Genomic DNA, 19,922 nt, shown 5'->3' with positions numbered 1-19,922 from the left:
ATTTGAATTTGTAATATAATATTACATTATTACATATATTATATGGTTATATTAATTAAATTGGATGAACTCAATTAAAAAATATCAAAAATAATAAAATCATTCTTCATAGGTCACAGCTTCATTTGTTTTTTTTTTTATAAAAGGAAAAGCAATAAATTAAACATTATTTACATTTTTTATACAGGAGCTTTCATTGGAGGTTTCTTGGGAGGAGGTGTTGGTGGTCTATTGTTTTCTTGTGAGTTGATTAATTGTAATGGCTGTTCTGACTGGACATGCAACAATAAGAAGAAAAATATATTACTTATACATATTGAGTACAAAATAAAACATGAACACTGACCATAATATTATTCATTATAATAGGACTACAATAATCTGGCAGACCCATACTATCCTTGTCTGAAAGGTTTGAATAATCTGATTCCCTGGTTTTTGCAGGTAATGGTGGAGGAGTGTCATCATCACTTGCTGTTGAATCTGTTGCTACTAGTAAAAATAACAAACAACAATTGTTAATAATACTCTATTAAAATATTATAGTGTTTACTGTTTACTTACCTAAAGAATCTCTGTTAAGACTATTCATGGATGGTAACTTTGAAAATTGATATTGACCACTATTGGGTCGACTTAAGCGCCTCTCTTTTTCCACTTCTGAGCGTAGAGGCCTTTTGGGTGTCAACTATATTTTTAAGACAAACATTTATTTATTTTAATTGATAAATAGTTATTGAATTACTATTGTAAAATTACCTCTTGCCGTAATTCAATAACAGGTGTAGGAGAAGAAAATACACTGAGATTACTATTTATAGAACTTAAAGACATATTATCAGCGTCAGGCACTGCATACCACTGACTGTTGCTAGCAGAGCTGCTAGAAATGCTCAAATCTCTATCATTTGTTGTTGCCATTTTTGATACAGTCCTATTACGTCTTTTTTTTTCTTTTTTATCTTTCCTCGTAAGCGCCCCAATAGTACCAAATTTATTCGAACCAGACACTAATACAGGTCCTGCAAAGATAGCTAAGCTGGAAGACAATGAAGTTGTTGACATAAGAGATTGTTTAGTTACACCATTTTGTCCTCTGAAAATGAAAGTAAATCAGTATTAATTTATTTTACTTTAAATGAATGTAAATTAATTGTCTTACACCAGTAACATAACCATTTAAATAACAACTAGGGAAAGAGGCAAAATCATTTATTCATCAAAATCATAACTTAATTGTTTATTTTTACACAAGCATTAAAAAAATTAAAACTCATTGTATGGCTTACAAACAAATCGTAGGTACCCATTTAGTTTAATTATATTATGTAAATAAGAAATCATTCAAAATAGGTGCTGTAATTGGCATATTTGGAGGGGTAGGGGTAAAGTTATACTTCGGCCTCTCCCACCGAAATTTCAAAAAGGGAAGTGCCTCTCTTGTTATCTACAACTACACCATTGACTCACTCTGTAGATCCAATGCTAGAACCAGAATATCTTTTTTCATTAAAACGGCTTCCTGCAGTTGTATGTCTTCTCATTTTTATCACATCAAATTTAATATCACAAGTCTAAAAGAATTAACAATAAATAAATACTCAACAATAATTGAAAAATAAATTTGTAAGATTTGTAATTTGTTATAAACATACTTTTTTGCCATAATTTTCTTCAATATGTACTTTCATTTTTTCAAAACAGTCTTCAAATCGTGATTGCAAAGGAGTTAAGGACGGTGGAGCTCGTGCACTATGTACTTTTACACCAATATCTAATAATGGTATTTGGGAAGCAACCAAATCTTTTAGTGTTTCAATAAGTTGTTCATCTTCTTCGTGATTCACTGAATATTCAGATGTAAAAAATGCTTTTTCGTACTTGGTCACTCCACCCATCACAGCTGCATCCAATATGCCATTTAATTTCATAGTTAAAGGATTCAATGGTAATGTTGAATCATTTCGATGTGCAATTATCAACTCTCTTAGATACCTATAATAAAGATAATAAATTTAATACTAATTGGAGAAATACTTTGACGTTTATTACTTATTTGTTTCCTGCATAGTCTCAATTGCATTTTTAAGTGGACTTATTTCGTACGTATCAAAATGTTTAACTGGAAACCATCGTAGTATGCCAGGTAATGAATATGTTGTATCTAAAACTGTGCGCTCAATCCATAGATTTGCAAATTCATTATCATCATTTGAGTTTACCTTAGGATCTACACGGTAAAATGGTCTTGAAAACTTAAATCTCTTTACATCGTTCACCCTAAGATTATAAAAAATACAAAAATACTTAATTATCAATTACATAATTACTTGGTCAACTAGTATAATAGTTTACCTATAATGTCTAAGTATTTGCTGGCTGATCGGTTTTCTTAGTAAATGTTCTTTCCGTTCATCCATTACAGGTTCTACATTGTTAATTTGAATATCTGAATTAATTATATCATTAAGGGAATTTAAAAATATTAAACCATTCAAATATCAAATCATTATTATTTTAAAGTATGTAATTGATTAATCATTTATTTAATATAAATAAATAAATAAATAATGTTTATTAAAAATGTTAATCAAGATGATTCGTCACAATTTCAATAAAAGTTTTCATTTTTAAAAGGATACATTGATTAGAAGATTCCATGATTTCTGATCCAGGTTTTGATAGTGTTTGCATTAAGGTAGCGTTAGGAAATTGATTCAGTGTCCTGTTTGAAAAATCGCTAAGACGCTCATATTCTTTGCCTCTGTATATAAAAACTTTATTTTGTATGAATGAAGGAAAACCTTTGCCATAATATGCGACTCTAAAATACTCTGGTTCAGGTCTAAGCTGCTTCATTATATTATCATAGAAGTTTGACATACGTTGTAACAATGAGCTTAGCTGTATATAATCATATGTCTCACTTTCACACTGTCTCACCAGTTCTTTACACATGCACACAGCACATTCCCACATCTGAAAAATAGTATAATACAATTTCTATACAATTACTTGAACTTAATAAATACTTTACTTTTCCTTTATTAAAATAATCAATGATATCATGGTATAAAGCTTCCTTTAATTGTCTGTGTGTGTCGCATGTCGGGTATCTTAATGGAGACCGTAATAAAGGTGGCAGTAGATCATTCGACCATGATAGTAATTCACTATGTAGTCTGAGAGTATATGCAGCTTCGGCAAAGTCATCACATTCTAAATGAAGAGAACACAGTTTGTTCACATATCTGATATACATTTCTTGTCGTTTTATATCCATATAAAAATTCTAGATGAAAAGAAAAAGTTTATAGAGCTTATATTACATTGTATTTAAAAAAAGGTTTTATATATTTCTTACCAATAAGTTAACAGTACAGTTCATCCTATTTTCTTTGTTTTCATCATTTATAACCGCTCTATATTCTAGTAATCGTTCCAGAAGACCGGTGACTATTTTAACAAATCGGTTACCCTGAAATTCAATAAAACCATGTTTAAAAATGTTCTATTTTATTCCTTGAGATTTGAGAGATTTTTTAGTAAGAACATTGAGTATAATAAAAATAACTAAATAATTATACACATATAATTAAACATAAGTAACTTTTAAGTATAATATTAAAAAAAAAAAAAAAACTGCAGAAATAATAATATATTTGTTTTTGTAGGCATAGTGTTAAATTGCTAATATGACTTATCAAATGCATCACTTTTATTTAAAATCATTATTTTCCCAAAGATAACTATACGTGTTTGTGCTTTAATTAAACAGTTATGCTAATACATAATGAACACTATACATCACTCAAATTGTTCAACTCTAGGTTCATGACTTGAATATTGTCAAATGAAATATATTAAAATATTAATAGAAATTGAAATTGTATTATTTTACTTTACTTTGAAATAATATTTACTATTTAGTTATAAATTATAAAAACTCCATGTGTTAAAAAAAAAAAAAAAAAAAAACTAGTATTGGTGTAATTATTGCATAACCCGACAAAATAATATAAATTAAATATATTTGTATATAGTGATAAATATTTGTTAAACCATCTTTTCCGTACTAAAATTTAATGAGAAATATTTAATTTTTTTTGTGTACTTAAAATTATTGGAATAATCGGGAAAAGTTTACACAATTAATAATTGCCAATACTTATAATAGCCCTGAAGCAAAATACTTTGCTTGTCTGCTTTTTAAAGCTTTTTAACTTTAAGGATAAAATATTTTAATTACTTGGTCTCTCATGGTAGAATGATTTTCACACTTCCTTAACATTATAGATTCAAAAAGTTCTTTGAATTGTTCATCACCTTTACCACCTTCAACCAAGTGATCAAGTTTGGCAATCATTTCATTTTCAAACTGTCAATCAAAATAAATTTGGTAAACCACATTACAATATTTACATTATTTTGTTACAAATTCAGGGGATAATATTTAATAAAATAGTCTTACTTCATTGAATTTGGCTTTGATGTTACTTGAGTCTCGTTTGTTTGCATGACCATCAAAACACGAATAAAACTCGCATTGCATCATATCAAAGAATATAGGTATGGTGGCTTTGCGTAACTCGACTTCAGGTGTTAATGTCATTTCTAGGAAAGAGCCCACCAGACTAGGAACGAAATTTACTTTGTACTGCCCTATTAAATAATGACAGTAAAATTTAAAGCTGAAACTTAATCAAGTACCACCCAAAAGGTATGGTGGACAATACTGTGATGTTCTATGAAAGCCTTACCTAAGTTAAACCACATGCTCAGGATTTCAAATCCAGTTTCTCTGCGCATATCCTTGTACCGACTGATAATCCGCCAACGTTTATTGGACGAAAACTGTTCTAGCTGAAGAGATGGCTGAGTCAAGAATGTGACAGCACAATGGAAGAAATTATTCCATGCTTGATGTTCGAAGTCTTTGAAGAAATAGTCACGGATAGTGTGTGAAAAGTATCTCAACGACTTCAATATTACACTGTGTAAGGAAATATTAAAATAAATATTTGCTGTGAATATACATGAATGAGTATAAAAAACTTGAAGTTTACCAAGATTTAGAGGAGGAAGAGGTTATTATTTCATGGATTTATTTGGTAATGGACACTATAGTCCAAAATTAAAATACTTTAAAATTTAATATGTTATATTCTGAATATTTAATATTTTTATATACACAACTAAACCAATATTTTAAGGGATGCACAAAAATTGAAGAACTCAGACCCGTGAGGCTTTGCCTCAATAGTCCATACCCCTACCCTTTAGTCTTTACAATATATTTATAATAACAATAATTTCAAATGTATATTTGTATACTAATTATTGTACTTTATTTTAATATTGATAATACAATTACAGGTTAACAAAATAAAAACAATCAAAACTATTTTGACAAGATTTTTCTTGAATGCAAATTATATTTATTTAAATTTGGTTCAAAATTACTTGTATATCCCTTGAATATTTAATATAATAACTGAGAATATAGTAGTTACTTATTTTTCTTAATATATACAGTATAGTACTATTTTAAATAATGATAAAATTTACTTTAAAATAGTTTTATTTTTGGGGTCACAAGCCCCAGTGCACCTCCTTCTACCTAGTTGCGCAAATTATGAATGAATGTGTATTTCGGACAGGGTAAAGTGAGCAGTGCGCTCAAAAGTACAGCAATGTCATACCTGTTCTGAAGCATTATCATCTCGCACCAGTCCTTGGGAAATACCGGCCGTATAACAAGATCCTTGAAGACGAGCAGTATTTCCATGAGGAAATCTAACAAGTCAATTTTTGTAGGAAAGTTTTTGATGTATATGTCAAAGTGTTCGGCGGTCATTTGGCGTAACGTCGATATCATGATAGACACGAGATAGCCCTATAGTACAAAAATACGAAATCGTTTGTCGATATTATAATAAGACAGAATGATTATTTTAACAGTGAACACTCTTGCCACTATTTACTCGTTTAGATATATAAGTACTTCAGTACTTGTTATTTGTTAATTAAAATATTGTCTTAAGTAAAAATATTAACACATTGAATACTTAAAAAAAATATTTTGTTTTATATTATGAAATAAGAAGTATTGGGTCAAGGTTGTCGTAAAAAAAAATCATCATAGTATATACTTACCACTAATGTCCCTTCGCGGTTCATCGCTATGGTGGTTTGGATGACCGTACGCATGACAGTAAGCATAATTTCGGTGATATCACGAAATGTCGATCCCGTGTCAGCTACATAGAGCAAATCCATAATATCGCCTAACAGTTTTACACACATTTCCACCTATACACAGTCGTAAAAAAAAATTAAAAATGCACGACGAATTAGTTTATTTTCATCGAAATTAGATGATGGCCAAGTGGTATACAATAGAGTCTACAACATTAAGTCTACAAAAAACAAAATAATAATAAATACAATATTGCAAAATAATAATAATTTAAAAAATTATTCGATTTGCATAAAAATAAAGACGTCTATTCATAAAGCAAATGTTTATGCTATAATATAATATTTGTATATTTACATGAGAATAAAACTAAAAACTTCATGTTAACAAAATAAAAAAAAAACATTACTCAAATTATATCAAATTAAATGCTGCAGTAAACCATTATATTCAATGGCCATAGTTGCTAAGTCTTAATTAAAAATAAAAAGACCATAAAATAGAAACAATATAATATAAAATAAGAGATGGAATTTTAAAAAATAACTATAATACATACGACAAAAGGATAAATATTTAAAAATACAAGGTAGATAAAATATAAAATAAAAATGCAAACTTAAGTATTCAAGTTCCAGTAAATACATTTTCATCTAGTTTAATTTTTTCGTAGAAATTCGATACCAACTGTTTTATACTAAAATAGACTAATCATCACAGGCATAGAATTTTTTAATGAATTTTTTAGGGACAGAGCTAAAATTTTCTTTCATAAAATAAGCTAATAAATAACACAAGAAAATAACGTCAATAATTTTAATTTATAAGGCTCTGAGTATATTTTTGTTTTTGAGAGGAATAGCATTTTCAATCCTCCCTTCCCCGTCTAACAATTACTATCTATACTTATGATCTAATAATCTAATAATAAGGGCTCGGATTTATATGTAAATACATATTTTTACTGTGACTTGATAAATTAATTTAGGTGAGTAATAAATTCGTTTTAAGGGATTTCCAATGAAATTAACTATATTTTATTTTACATGTTTTTACATATTTCTTAATAATTTCATTTTTTCCTATATATTTACTAAATATTATTTAGACAATTTGTTCATTTACGATTTTTTAATAATTATTAATTTTATACGACTGTATTTTTCAATACAGACAATTTCCAAAAGTATAAAATAGTAACAAAATAATACCAATTATTGAACTTAATCTACGGTAGATACTAGATATAACATACTCCTTCAGACATAGTTAAAATGCAATACTATCCAATAACATCAGTGGTAGCCGAAAAATCATTCAGTCGGTATAAGGCAATTTTACAACCAAATCGAAGATCTTTTGAATTTCAAAATTTCAAAATGGCTGTTATCATAAATTGTAATCAAGATAATTTAATTTTTTTTTAGCTTTTTTTATTTATATTTTATAATTTGTAACACCTTTTTTTGTAAAATAATATTACTATTTAAAATATAATTTTTTTCATTAGAAACTCATATGGATATATTATATAATTAAATATTAATAAATAAATAATATTAGTAAAATACATATTTTGATTTTTTAGCACATATTTATGTACATATTTTGGTTTCATAAATATATATAAATCCGAGCACTACTAATAATATATTATGTAAATCATACCAATTATCTTAGTATTCAGCTACGACTTCTTAAAGCATAATTTAATTAGAAATTTAAGTTTAATTAAAAACGACTTTTCCATTTAATTGAAATTGAACTCAATCCCTTCAAAATTTAATTTAATTCTAAATATTAAGAATTTTAAAATATTAATAATACAGAAATAAAAAAAATAGGCAAGTTCTGCTTTGCTATACATTAGGTATTCAATGAGTCACTGTTATAAATGTGTTAAATTTGAAATCAATGATGAATAAAAACCGATTGTAAGAGGAAATGACCTGTCAGCCTATATATCACAATATTTTTTAAAATATAGCTCTTAAAGTAATTTACTTTACTTTTAGTATTACAATGTCAAAATATTTAAAATATTTTTTTTGTTTATAGAAAATTATAATATAAATGTTTAATGAAAGTATCTATGATTATTCGTTTTCTAGTATAAGTAAATCAATCTCGTCAAAAACAATAGTTTAGCATAAAAATTCCTATTTCCTAATTAATATAAAAAAAATTACGGGGAATTTTTAATTTTGACCTCCCTAAAATCTCTATCCAATTTGTTATCCAAAATCGCCATGAAAGTCGAAAATCTAAGCATTTTATTGATAACTTATCGTATATTATACACAAATAAATAAAAAAACATTGTAAAATCAATACATTCATCGCTCAAAATTTAAAATAAGAATGTAAAAAAATCATTCTAAAATGACAAATTTAAATATATTTTTAGAAATTGTATCGGTCAACTATGTGTTAGTTAATATAATTATTAAAATATTGATACTTTTAGACAAAAATCTAAAATAATTAATATTTATGTATAACAATATTATAGTCATGTGCATCAAGGACGTACACAGGGGGGTGTTTTGGGTGTTCAAACACCCCCCGAAATATTTGGTTTTTGTATGATTATTTACTTATTCTATTTTAATGTTAATTGCCATAATTATTATTATACATTGATAGACAGATATGATAGTACAGGGGCTAGATAAATTGAGTCCAAAATATCGTTTTTGTGGTAAACTGAGTCCCTGGTTATAATAGGTTTAGTTTCCATAACAGCACATTTTCTTTCTCACTTTTACAGGCTTAGTATTATCTGTTATATTAAAAATGTGCTTTTTCGCTTTTAATATCTAAGATTATTCACAACGTTTTACATACAAATCACAATTAATTAAATATATAATATACAAATTCAAGTCAATTCTTTTTTATTTATTACTATTTATTGTTATTATGTACACGGTAAAAATTTATTTTATATGTTCTTAATGAATTCAAATTTTGAAGTATTTTTATTTTCATATTTCAACATTTCTTGTCTCAAAAAAAAAATTTTCTATTGTTATTTTTTTCATTTTAATTACTTCTTTGTTAGGTATTTTTATATATGTATCTATTTGAATGTATTTAAGTAAACATATCGATAATCATTGATTGGTGACTAGTCACTAAATAGTACTCATTGAATATATCGACTTTTTATTTTTAAGTAGGTACATCGTCGTTATTTATAAATTATTCTTTCGAAAAATGTTATTACTCGGGACTCAGTTTACCTAGCACATTAAAGTGTTAACACATTGTGTCTGAGAAAAAACGGTTAAAGCAAAATAAAAATTTAATATAGACAAATTAAAATAATTAATATAATTTGAATAAAAATAAAAATACTTAAACAGGATTTATAAATAAAACAAAATTATACCTTTAGTGTATTGATGGGGGTACGTATTTACGTAACAAAACTGGCGACAAAAGATTAGATGAATTAATATTGTTAAATGTACATAGAGACATAGCCACATAGGTGTTAACTGTGAAGATATTCTTAATATAATGGCTAAAACTTCACAAAAATTAGATTTAGTATTGTAATTTTTTCTTTAAAAAAAGTAGGTATAGTTAGTTTTCATAAAAAATTTTTGTATGTTTATTAAAAAAAAGTTTTACTTTTCTATAACTGATTTGTCTGATTTTCAAAAACACCCCCCAAAACTTTTTTCTGCGTACGTCCCTGATGTGCATCCACGTACACTCTTATCACTTACTACACAAAAATTTATACGATAAGCGAAAACACATAAAAATTGCCTATATTGTACTCCTTAAAAAGTATCGGTATCCAATTAATTTAAATATTTTAATTCAGTAGGTACTCCATACATCTGAGTTACAATAGTTACATGGCCTATTCATGACTATTACCATAACTCATATTAATATTTACTAAATTTTATTTTATTTATTTTATAAATTTTACTCGTAATTTTTGACGTATAAATTTGACATACCTATATTATATTATCACAAATTTTATTTTATTATATTTAATATATTATTAATATTATTATATTAACAATAAATACATTGACTTTTAGTTTTGAGTAGTTTTGTATTATTATAAACGTATTAAAAATATGTTGCGTAAAATAAAATGCGTTCGAAATCAAAGGAGTCGCATTAACGCACAAGTACCATAATTATTTTTAACTGTTATGTTATGTTACTCTGAAAAAATATGTATTAATAAAATTTATTGGTGGCATAAAACACAGTTAAAAGTTAATTTAATTTAAGGTTTAAATTTTTAAAGTAAAAAACCTATTTAATGTGTATAAATGCATAATTATAATTAACATACTTGATCACTCATATCAGGAGAGTCTAGTAACTTGCGGCCATTTTCTCCCAGCACTTTGGCAATTTTTGCTACTGATTTTGTTTTGTTTCGAAACTCGATGCTAGTTTTCGCCTGGTGGAGTTAATAAATACTACTACTAAACATCACCTAACGAAGATTTTTTTTTTTTTCTAATAAGTACCTTATATTAATATTAAATTTAAAAAAAAAAGTCCAACTATTATTTTAGAATAAATTGAGCTAATGGTTTATGACCAACAATAAAAATAACGACAATTAAATTACATAAAATGTGTTTAATTTGATTTTTTATATTAATTATTTTACTATTATAACTATAAAAAATAAAGGCATTATTTAATGTTTTATGATATAAGATTACATTGTCAACATAATCAACATTTTATGAAAGACGATTTCCTTAAATTTTCCAAGATAAATGCATATAATAGTGCTTTGTTTATTTTAATATGTTCAATTTTTTTTTATATCTACCTAATACATCATAATTTATTAAAATAAATTTATATAAAATATTTTACTTAAGTGTCCAAACATAAAATAAAATAAATGATATATTAAACAGATTAGGAAATTAAACCGACGCATACTAGTTGGGTCCCGTATAAAAACGCCTAGTGTACTAGTTGGGTTCCCGTATTAAAAAACCATACTGTACTAGATAAGTTCCAGAAAAAAAACATTTTTACAAACTTAGGACTGTCACACTATATAACTGAACATTTATTTAAATTGTTCGTCGTCTGATTGTTTATATTGTTAATAAGTTAATAATTGGGTTGAAAGTTATAAGATTATAGCTTTAACAAATTCATAGCAATTAATTTTTCCTAATATTTTTTCGTTTACGAAATCTTCCATATATATTATACAGTTTCTTCTTCCTCCCTTTAGACTTCTCATTTTAATATAAACATCAATTTGAATATTTTTTAAAACGTGTAAAAATTGAAATATATTTGGATGAGCAGAGTAAAACAAGGAATTGAAGTGTGAATGAAAGGATTCACATTCATTTGTAGTTCTTATTGTACTATAGGCTTAAATTCAGACCATAATTTTGGAAGAAACTTTGCGTCAGGATGAATATAATTTTTTAATAAATATTCCGTGAACATTTGTAATCATTCGTCATCTAGTTGAATACTTAATAAATCGTCTGTAAAACAGTTTTCAACTTTGTCAGGCAATAAGAATACTTATATACTGATACTTTTTTTAATCAATGAATTTTAATTTTTAAAGTTTATTATTTTTTTACCAAAAAGTACGTAATCTATATTATTTACAAATTTTTAAATACGTCAGGACCCAATTCGTACAAAATTTAAAACTAGTATAATTTTCGGACCCAACACGGATGTGCAGCCAATTAAATAATGTAATGATTAAATCAATGGACATAATCTATGTTAAAATTCAAATAATAATTGTACATGTACATTAAGATAATTTAAACTAAAGTTTTTTCAATTGTTAAAATGTTTAAAATAAATTTACAATTATTCAATATTGTTAAGCACAAATTTACTCTTATGACCTTATACTTTACAGAATTGAAAAACTTCTGAAAGATGTACTGTTAATTATTATTTTTTTTAAATTAATACGAATATCCCATGTAGTCAATCTTAAATGTTAAATTAAATTAACACTAATGTTTCTGATATGTAACTTTTAAATAATGCATTTATTTTTAAATAGTTTTCAAACATAAAAATACTCAAATACAATTTTTTATACAGATACTTTACAGAATTGTAAAAAAAAATTCCGTTAAGTTAATTTATTTGTTACCTAAAACCAGGCCAATATTATTAGTCATTACTCATTACTCATTAGTTATTAGTTTATCACTATTATAGAAATATTAGTATATCAAATGATCAAATGTATTAATTTTTGTTTTTAAATCCCAAAACAAACATGCAGTATTTATATTGGTTAATTTTTAATATAAAATTGTATACAAGCCATTCAAATATTTTGTTGTTATTAATTATAAATTAATAAATTATTCAATGCCATTCAAAGTCTAATAATGTATTATAACAATATTTTTTTAAGTTACATCATACTTAATATTATACCATTGGAAATAAAATAATGATAATAAGTAAAACTAATTTCATTAATTAAATAGGTAAATAAATATGAATTATTATCCAATACCCAAATCCATAAATCAGTTTTAGAATAAGAAAGAAGAATTAAAATGATACTTTTAGTGTACTGAAGAAATAGCAAAATATGATAGTACTTTTCTTTTTTTTACATAAATGATCAAGATAAAAATATATTTTAGGAAAACATATATAAATTTGATACTTTTATAAATAATTTTACCCACATATTTTAGTATTACTGTATTAGTATTTGCATGATTTAAACAATTAAAATTGATAAATTGTATTTCAATAAAAGCACAAAACAAATCAAGGTTGCCAATGTGCTGTGAGTGGTAGGCCAACAAGCAACCACGAGGTAAACTCTCATAATACTGAAATATGTTAAAATATTTATACAATTATATTATGTTAACACACATTTTTAGTTATACACAATTCATTCCATTTTGTTTTTATACACATGTAAAATATTGCCATTGGGTTAAAACAAAAATTAATGTAAAATATACATTATATACACAGTGTCTAGGTGGTTTTAAAATATTTTTTAATTTGATTTGTTTTAAAACAGTCTAGACACTATATATGTGAGTATACGACAATATAGATTGATGGTTAAAATATATTGAATATACTATGCCACAATTTGTATTTAAAACACGAGCATGCACGTTGCAAAAATCAAGATGCAACAAAACAATAATGAAATGTGAGCAAATATTTTCATCCAACCAATTATTACTTGAATTATAAATTTAAATAAAACATTTTATGACAAAAAAACAATAAATTTATTATAAATTGGTAAAATATTAGTAGAAATATATTATGATTGGATATCATATTTGATTACATTAAAATAAAATGAAATATCTAGTTTTAAATAGGATACATACCTCGTCAGAAGACTCTAAAAGCTCTTTAATTCTTGCAAGAATAGATGGAAGTAATATGGCACGGCAATCTGAGTTTAAAAAAAGTTGGCTATGAACAATATCACTCATGGTAATCAACTTTTGTTTCACTAGTCTGGATGGGGGTAAGTTACCAATGAGTTCCACCAGTAATGTACTTTAACAGAAAATTTGAAGTGCAGCAGATAAGTAAAAACATACTACTGCATTAACATTGAGTCATAGTAATAAATAATACGATTATATACCTTAATTGTGTAGTACTAAAGACAGTCATTATGTCAGGAATTGAATGAGGAATATATTTAAGACATGCTCCTTGTAAAAATAATGTTGAATCTGAATTACTACACATTAAATTGGATATCAACTTCAACATTTCGTACATAGACATTTCAAAAGTTTGTTGCCCTTTGCCTTCATACAATCTATTTAAATATAATTAATACATATACAACATATTACATTAACAACATTGACAATCAACTAATACAATATAAACAAATTACAATCATAACAAAAATAGATAGGTAACATTTTTATAATTGGGAGTACATATAGAATGGATCAATATTTATTTTTGACATACTACTAATTGATTGTTGTTAAAAGGTATTTAATAAAATATATTAAATATAATTAGATATACAAATGCATTATGGAAGACTAATAATTAATAATGAAATACTTTGGACAGGGATATAATCTGTTCATAGGCGTGACTACAATTACAATCTTATGTTCAGCGTATTTAAATTAAATATTAATATTGTTCATTCTAAGCTACCAGCAATCTATTTTTATTGATTTAATTTTATAGAAATTGATTAGAATTACTGATGAAGTAATAAATATGACAATAATTGTTCCACCCAACTGTATAATGCTATATGCAATATAACCCTTGTTTTATAATTAACTCCTCTCAATTAGTTTTAAGATCAGTCTCCTTTTCCTATTTCTACAACTGATCTTAAAAATTAATGTTTTGGTATATTTTTATCAGCAATCATTAAATATACTGTCTTTATGAAAGAAATTTATTTATGTTTATAGATTTTTTATCATACAAACATAAAAAAAAAAAACGCTGATATGTTTGTCTATTAACCTAGGATGCCAATTTAACATTAATCATAATTATTTATACATAATAATTATCATTCTTATACAAAATTAAATATTATAAGTAATACAAAATTAAAATTATACTAAAATAACAATACTTACTGAGAAAACAAAAAACGTGATCTAGCAATAAACTTCATGATATACTTAAATGATTTCATTATTTTTAATAGAAGATCTTTGTCAGTTTGATCCAAGTTACTTAAATGGAACTTTAAAACTACTATCAATTTACTAAAACACACAATAATTATATTTATTGTAAAACATTCTATTTTCAAATGTATTTGAAGTTATAACTCACTTATAGGCCAATGTTGCAGAAAAGCTTTCTTTAATATATAAATCTAGAACTGGTTGAAAGTGTTGATATTTTCTATCAGAAACTAATCCAATAATATACAACTAAATATACATACATCAAAATATATGAATAATGAAAATAATAAAATTTGCTGTTTAAAAATATTTACTGACCAAACAATCAAAAACCATATTGTCAAAGAGATCAGAATCAGAATTATGCATGAGAATGTTGAATAATGCATCTAAAACATCTTGCAGGAACTTAACTACTTCTTCACCATCAACTATCATTAAAGCAGATAAACTCGTACGTAATTTGTCAGGGTGACTCGTCCAATTCAACAAACCCAAGAGATCAACTAAAAAAGCAACAAAATTACTACATATAATATACATAAAAATATTTTACTAATATACCATTTTGTGTTAGTTTTGTTGAGCAAATATTTGACTGTATTATGAATATATCTTTATTAGCCAAGGATAAACCAGGTACAGATATATGATTATTTGTTTCGGTTAATTCATTTTTCCTTGAAGCAAGACTTAGATACGATATGTCCATATAATCAAATTTTTTATGATCAATCTGTAATACAATATATTGTATTTTACATAAATATTCAATTTTTAGAAAAATAAAAATCTTGTATTACATACTTTGTACACCAATAGTTCATGTGATGTGTCTCTCAATGTAGTGCCATTATCTTGCATTAGTTTAACAAATGATAGTGCAAATGGCTTTTCATTTTTATCTTTAGTTTCATTGGATGATCTATGTTTGAACATGAACTTCAAATGACTACCTTTAAAATCCTCTATAGGTATGGCTAATTTTACAATTTCATACCAGCGAGGTTTATCTTCATGATAATAAACAACAGAATTAAAATCTGAAAGTGGTTCAGAGTCACCACCCAGCATGATTACACCCTAAAATAAGTATTAGAGATATTAAGAGTTAAATATTTATTACTTATATCTTAAATCAGAAAGAATCATAACTTACTAGTAACTTAACACCTTTTTCATTACATGCGGTGACAGTAACTTGAATATTTTTGTCTGATGAAGACAAACTTCCTCTCGAAAACTCTCCATTTACCAACATTAAGTAAAGATCATTTCTTACATCGCCAGGTAAAATAACTTCTGGAAAGCCCATTTTTCTCACCAAGGCAACATTACCGAGTACTAAATGTGGACATTCTTCACGCACCTACCAGTTTAAGATCAATTATGTAAAATATTGTTTAAATTTAAAAAAATACTAAAATAATTATTAAAATACTTGTTTAATATCCCCGTGAAGTAGTTTAAAACTAACATACAATCCTTGACCTTTGTGTTCTTTATGAGAATAGTCTCTGAGATTTAAATATCTTTTTAGAGTATTTTCTAGGTTATCCTTTTCACATCTAATTAAAAAAACAAATTTAACTAAAAATGTAATTAGAAATTAAATCAAATTAAACTTACGGTAAAAATGGCATAAAATGATGCTTGTCTTCATCACTCTCCAATTTTTGAGTAAAATATAAAGTTAGATCCATAGCAGCAACGCCCCATGGTCTACGGATTTGTGTTGTAGCCCAATTCTTTTTACTGTTGCTATCATTATCCATACCACCAATTCTTATTATATAACATACTAAGTATACTTTTTCTCGAGTTAGATCTCTGGTTCCTAAGTCCTAAAAATTAGACAATTGTAAATATTTTTGACATGTAAAAAATGAATTAGACAATTTTTTTTCATATTACTGTGAATAAAGCTCTGAAATTATGAAAAATATCAGTCTGTGACCATCCTTGGTCCATTTTATTGGTTGCCCATCGTATAGCAAAATTTTCAGAAAACGATTTACCACTCTTCGCATCATATAATGTTAATAGCAGTTCAGCATCATCCATCATTTTACACATAAAATTGTGTACAGATAAATACACAGTATAGTTATACAAATAATTGATTTGCTGTATTGACTTTTTATATACCCCAGCAGTCTACAAAAATAAATATGATGATATTTAAAATTTTAAAAACAATCTTAGTAAATTAAATAAACACAAATTTTACATGAGAATTTTGGATGCGCTCTGTGGCAATTTCGTGGTGTTTGTATAGTTGGATGGTTGGTGTATGTAATGGATTTAAAATATTACCATGTTCATCCCTAACTACCATATCTAGTCCTAATAATCTGAAAACAAAAAAGAAACAAAATATTATTAATTTTAGTTTAAATAAAATAACACAAAATATAAGCTGTCATTTCAAAAAAAAATTACATCACATATGAGTCATTGTTTGAATAATAATGATTTTTTAAGCAACTTAAAAACATATTTTTTTTTATATTTAAAATTAATTTACTTGTTTCCAATATCTATGGTAGATGTAGCCAGTCTTTGTACTTCTTTTAGCTCGTCTACTGGAAGCGTACCAGATAATATTTTACTTCTAAAGTTTATTAATTCGTACATTTTATTTTTTACATTTTTAAAATTTGAGTTGTGAGACTGAAAAAAAATATAAATAAATATATGTGTGTACAACTACAAATGATGTAATCTTACTATGTATAATTGTTTCCATATAGCACCCCACTCTCGGATAACGCTGGTTAATTCATGTACAATTTGTGGTTGTTTTAAAACTGTCAACTCAGCTGGCCTAATAATGATACAAAATTGTTAAACACTAAATAAATATTTTAAAAAATCCAACAAACCCAAATTTTTCCACGACATTATCCATGATATGAACAAATTTTTTAGGAAATATTCCGTGGGTTGATTTATTCTTAAAAGTAAACCCGTAATACCATTCAGCACTTTCTTCCAGTACGTGAACACATTCACCAGCCAAAAGTTTGATACGATGTGGTCCACTTTGAAGATAGTTATGAATGGCTACAAATCAAAACATATTCAGGTCACCAATTAATAAATTATACTAATAAATGAAATGGAACACGCAACAAATAATAGAATATAAAACAGTATAGTTTGTCCCCTTTTGCAGTTATGGTGTTGTTTTAAAACACTCAATTAGAAATACTGGATGTCATTGAAATTTGCTAACAAGCTCATCCTGTATCTGTATAGTAGGTAATGATGGGAGTAACAATATTTTTTTGTATTTGATGGCTAACATATTTAACAGAATTACAAACAGTTTAGTAATGAGATAAGAGAACATAATTAACAATTCATTTTGTCAATATTGTTCAAGAATTTTATATTAAAATTAAATTTTGTAAAATAAATAAATTTGCTTTATTTGTGTTATTAATTAGTATATTATTTGTGAATTTAATATTTAAATAAATAATTGGATTTATACACTAGTTATTAAATTAACCAAAATAATGACTCATCACAATAAATTCAATTCTAATAACTTTATCTACCACAACAATTCATATGAAAATTGAATACTAATTACTAAGTAGTATTTTCCAATTGATACTAGTTACTTAGATACTACATTATTATGCTTATTCATTAAAATTTATTGACGTAACACTAAGCACTAGTTATTTTTATCATGATTTTTGTAATTTAAACATATTATAAATACTTTAAATGGTATATAATCTATTTAAAAATAAAAAAATACTTTATAAAAATATTCAATAAATATAAAACTACTCAATAATTTTTTTGGATAAATATTACTAATTAATGATGTTAAGTAGGTAGACAAACAGTTTTTAGATGATTATTATTAATGTTGGGTATTTATATTTCATACAAAATAAATCCATTATAATGTCATATATCATGTACATTCTGAGTACCAAACAACAATCACCAATGTAGCATAAACCGACAGAGATGTAGCTAATGTTTACCAACGTTTACAGTTATATCAGAATGTCGAAACAAGCAAAACTTATAACGCACACAATTACCAAGAAGTTACACAGATAAAAAAACAAACGACCTGGTTAATAGTTTCAAATAGTATAAATAATACACCTGTTATACAACTGTTCAAACTGAGGACTCACCGATTCCATATCTCTTTCTGTCGCTGACATGAGTCCAATTTTCTTCAGTCATGTCATCAAACCGTCATCTGTCGATTCGTTGGAGCGATGTTGCAAGGGTGTATACGCACATGTATCCAGGGAGTGGACACGGTGTCAATATCTCGATGACACCTTTAGTACGACAAACAAGATTCGGTGAATAGGCGGGTCGATCTCCACCACCACCACCACCACCAGTGGTGAGTGAAAAGGAAAAGGAAAGAAAAACGGACGAAAAGAAAAGGGATCACTAGATGTGAAAACTTCTCTACGACTCACGATTCGGATGAAGAATTTGAATATTGCGGATGCCGAAAACCGACGGACAGCCGTTCGAAGTGCTTAACTCAAATTTTATTATTGTACGCTTGAAATCATTTTGTTTACGTTATCAGCAGCACGGCGGCGGCGTGCCCCTCCAGGCTCACCAGTTGCCACAAAACATTGAAACTAATATGACTATAGCACAACAGAGACACTTCGATAACACAGTGATAATAGTGTTATTCTGTGCTATGGTATAGACTCTAGAGATAAGGTTAGTCATACTCACACACTGACTACAAAAAAAAATCTAAAAAAAATACTAGTCACTACTCACTATAGTATTATAGTAGTATAGTGAACACAGAACGAGTAAATTAAAACTAAACTATAATAATAAATTATTAATTAATAAAAACAACTTATATATAGGTACACCGTATGCACTATGCATCATGATCATATAGGAATTAATTATAATATTTTAGATTTTTGATCACGATCACCATTACATACATATTTCAATATTTGTAAGTGGCAAGTGATAAAATTACAGATTTTAAACACGGACATAAACAAATTGTTCTT

The 19,922-nt window shown here is 26.3% G+C and overlaps 1 protein-coding gene across 3 annotated transcripts; it reads right to left on the bottom strand.

Annotated features, from left to right (window-relative positions):
- Positions 1 to 60: 60 nt before the first annotated feature.
- On the bottom strand, positions 61 to 19,570 carry LOC113551394 (dedicator of cytokinesis protein 1). Of its 3 annotated transcripts, none has more exons than XM_026953620.1 (33): positions 19,050 to 19,570; positions 17,766 to 17,946; positions 17,611 to 17,707; positions 17,408 to 17,553; positions 17,111 to 17,234; positions 16,795 to 17,037; positions 16,510 to 16,724; positions 16,322 to 16,448; positions 16,040 to 16,249; positions 15,688 to 15,963; positions 15,445 to 15,616; positions 15,199 to 15,386; positions 15,026 to 15,126; positions 14,824 to 14,955; positions 13,842 to 14,021; positions 13,576 to 13,750; positions 10,530 to 10,640; positions 6,157 to 6,312; positions 5,703 to 5,896; positions 4,761 to 4,993; positions 4,472 to 4,662; positions 4,250 to 4,378; positions 3,365 to 3,478; positions 3,038 to 3,292; positions 2,643 to 2,979; positions 2,356 to 2,449; positions 2,053 to 2,280; positions 1,656 to 1,995; positions 1,471 to 1,574; positions 760 to 1,096; positions 565 to 688; positions 347 to 492; positions 61 to 272 (listed from the first exon to the last, which is right to left on the bottom strand). In XM_026953620.1, the coding sequence occupies exons 1-33, from the start codon at positions 19,099 to 19,101 to the stop codon at positions 180 to 182; spliced, it is 5,805 nt and encodes a 1,934-aa protein (XP_026809421.1). In that variant the 5' UTR covers positions 19,102 to 19,570; the 3' UTR covers positions 61 to 179. The 3 variants fall into 3 exon arrangements, with proteins under 3 accessions (XP_026809421.1, XP_026809422.1, XP_026809423.1); XM_026953621.1 differs by having other exon boundaries at positions 347 to 489; positions 19,050 to 19,101; XM_026953622.1 differs by lacking the exon at positions 10,530 to 10,640 and having other exon boundaries at positions 19,050 to 19,568.
- Between the last annotated feature and the right edge of the window lie 352 nt (positions 19,571 to 19,922).

The sequence above is a fragment of the Rhopalosiphum maidis genome, chromosome 2 (genome assembly GCF_003676215.2).
Source record: "Rhopalosiphum maidis isolate BTI-1 chromosome 2, ASM367621v3, whole genome shotgun sequence".
NCBI classification, from domain to species: domain Eukaryota; kingdom Metazoa; phylum Arthropoda; class Insecta; order Hemiptera; family Aphididae; genus Rhopalosiphum; species Rhopalosiphum maidis.
The sequence above is the reverse complement of the archived record's forward strand: the minus strand, read 5'-3'. Positions and strand labels throughout refer to the sequence as shown.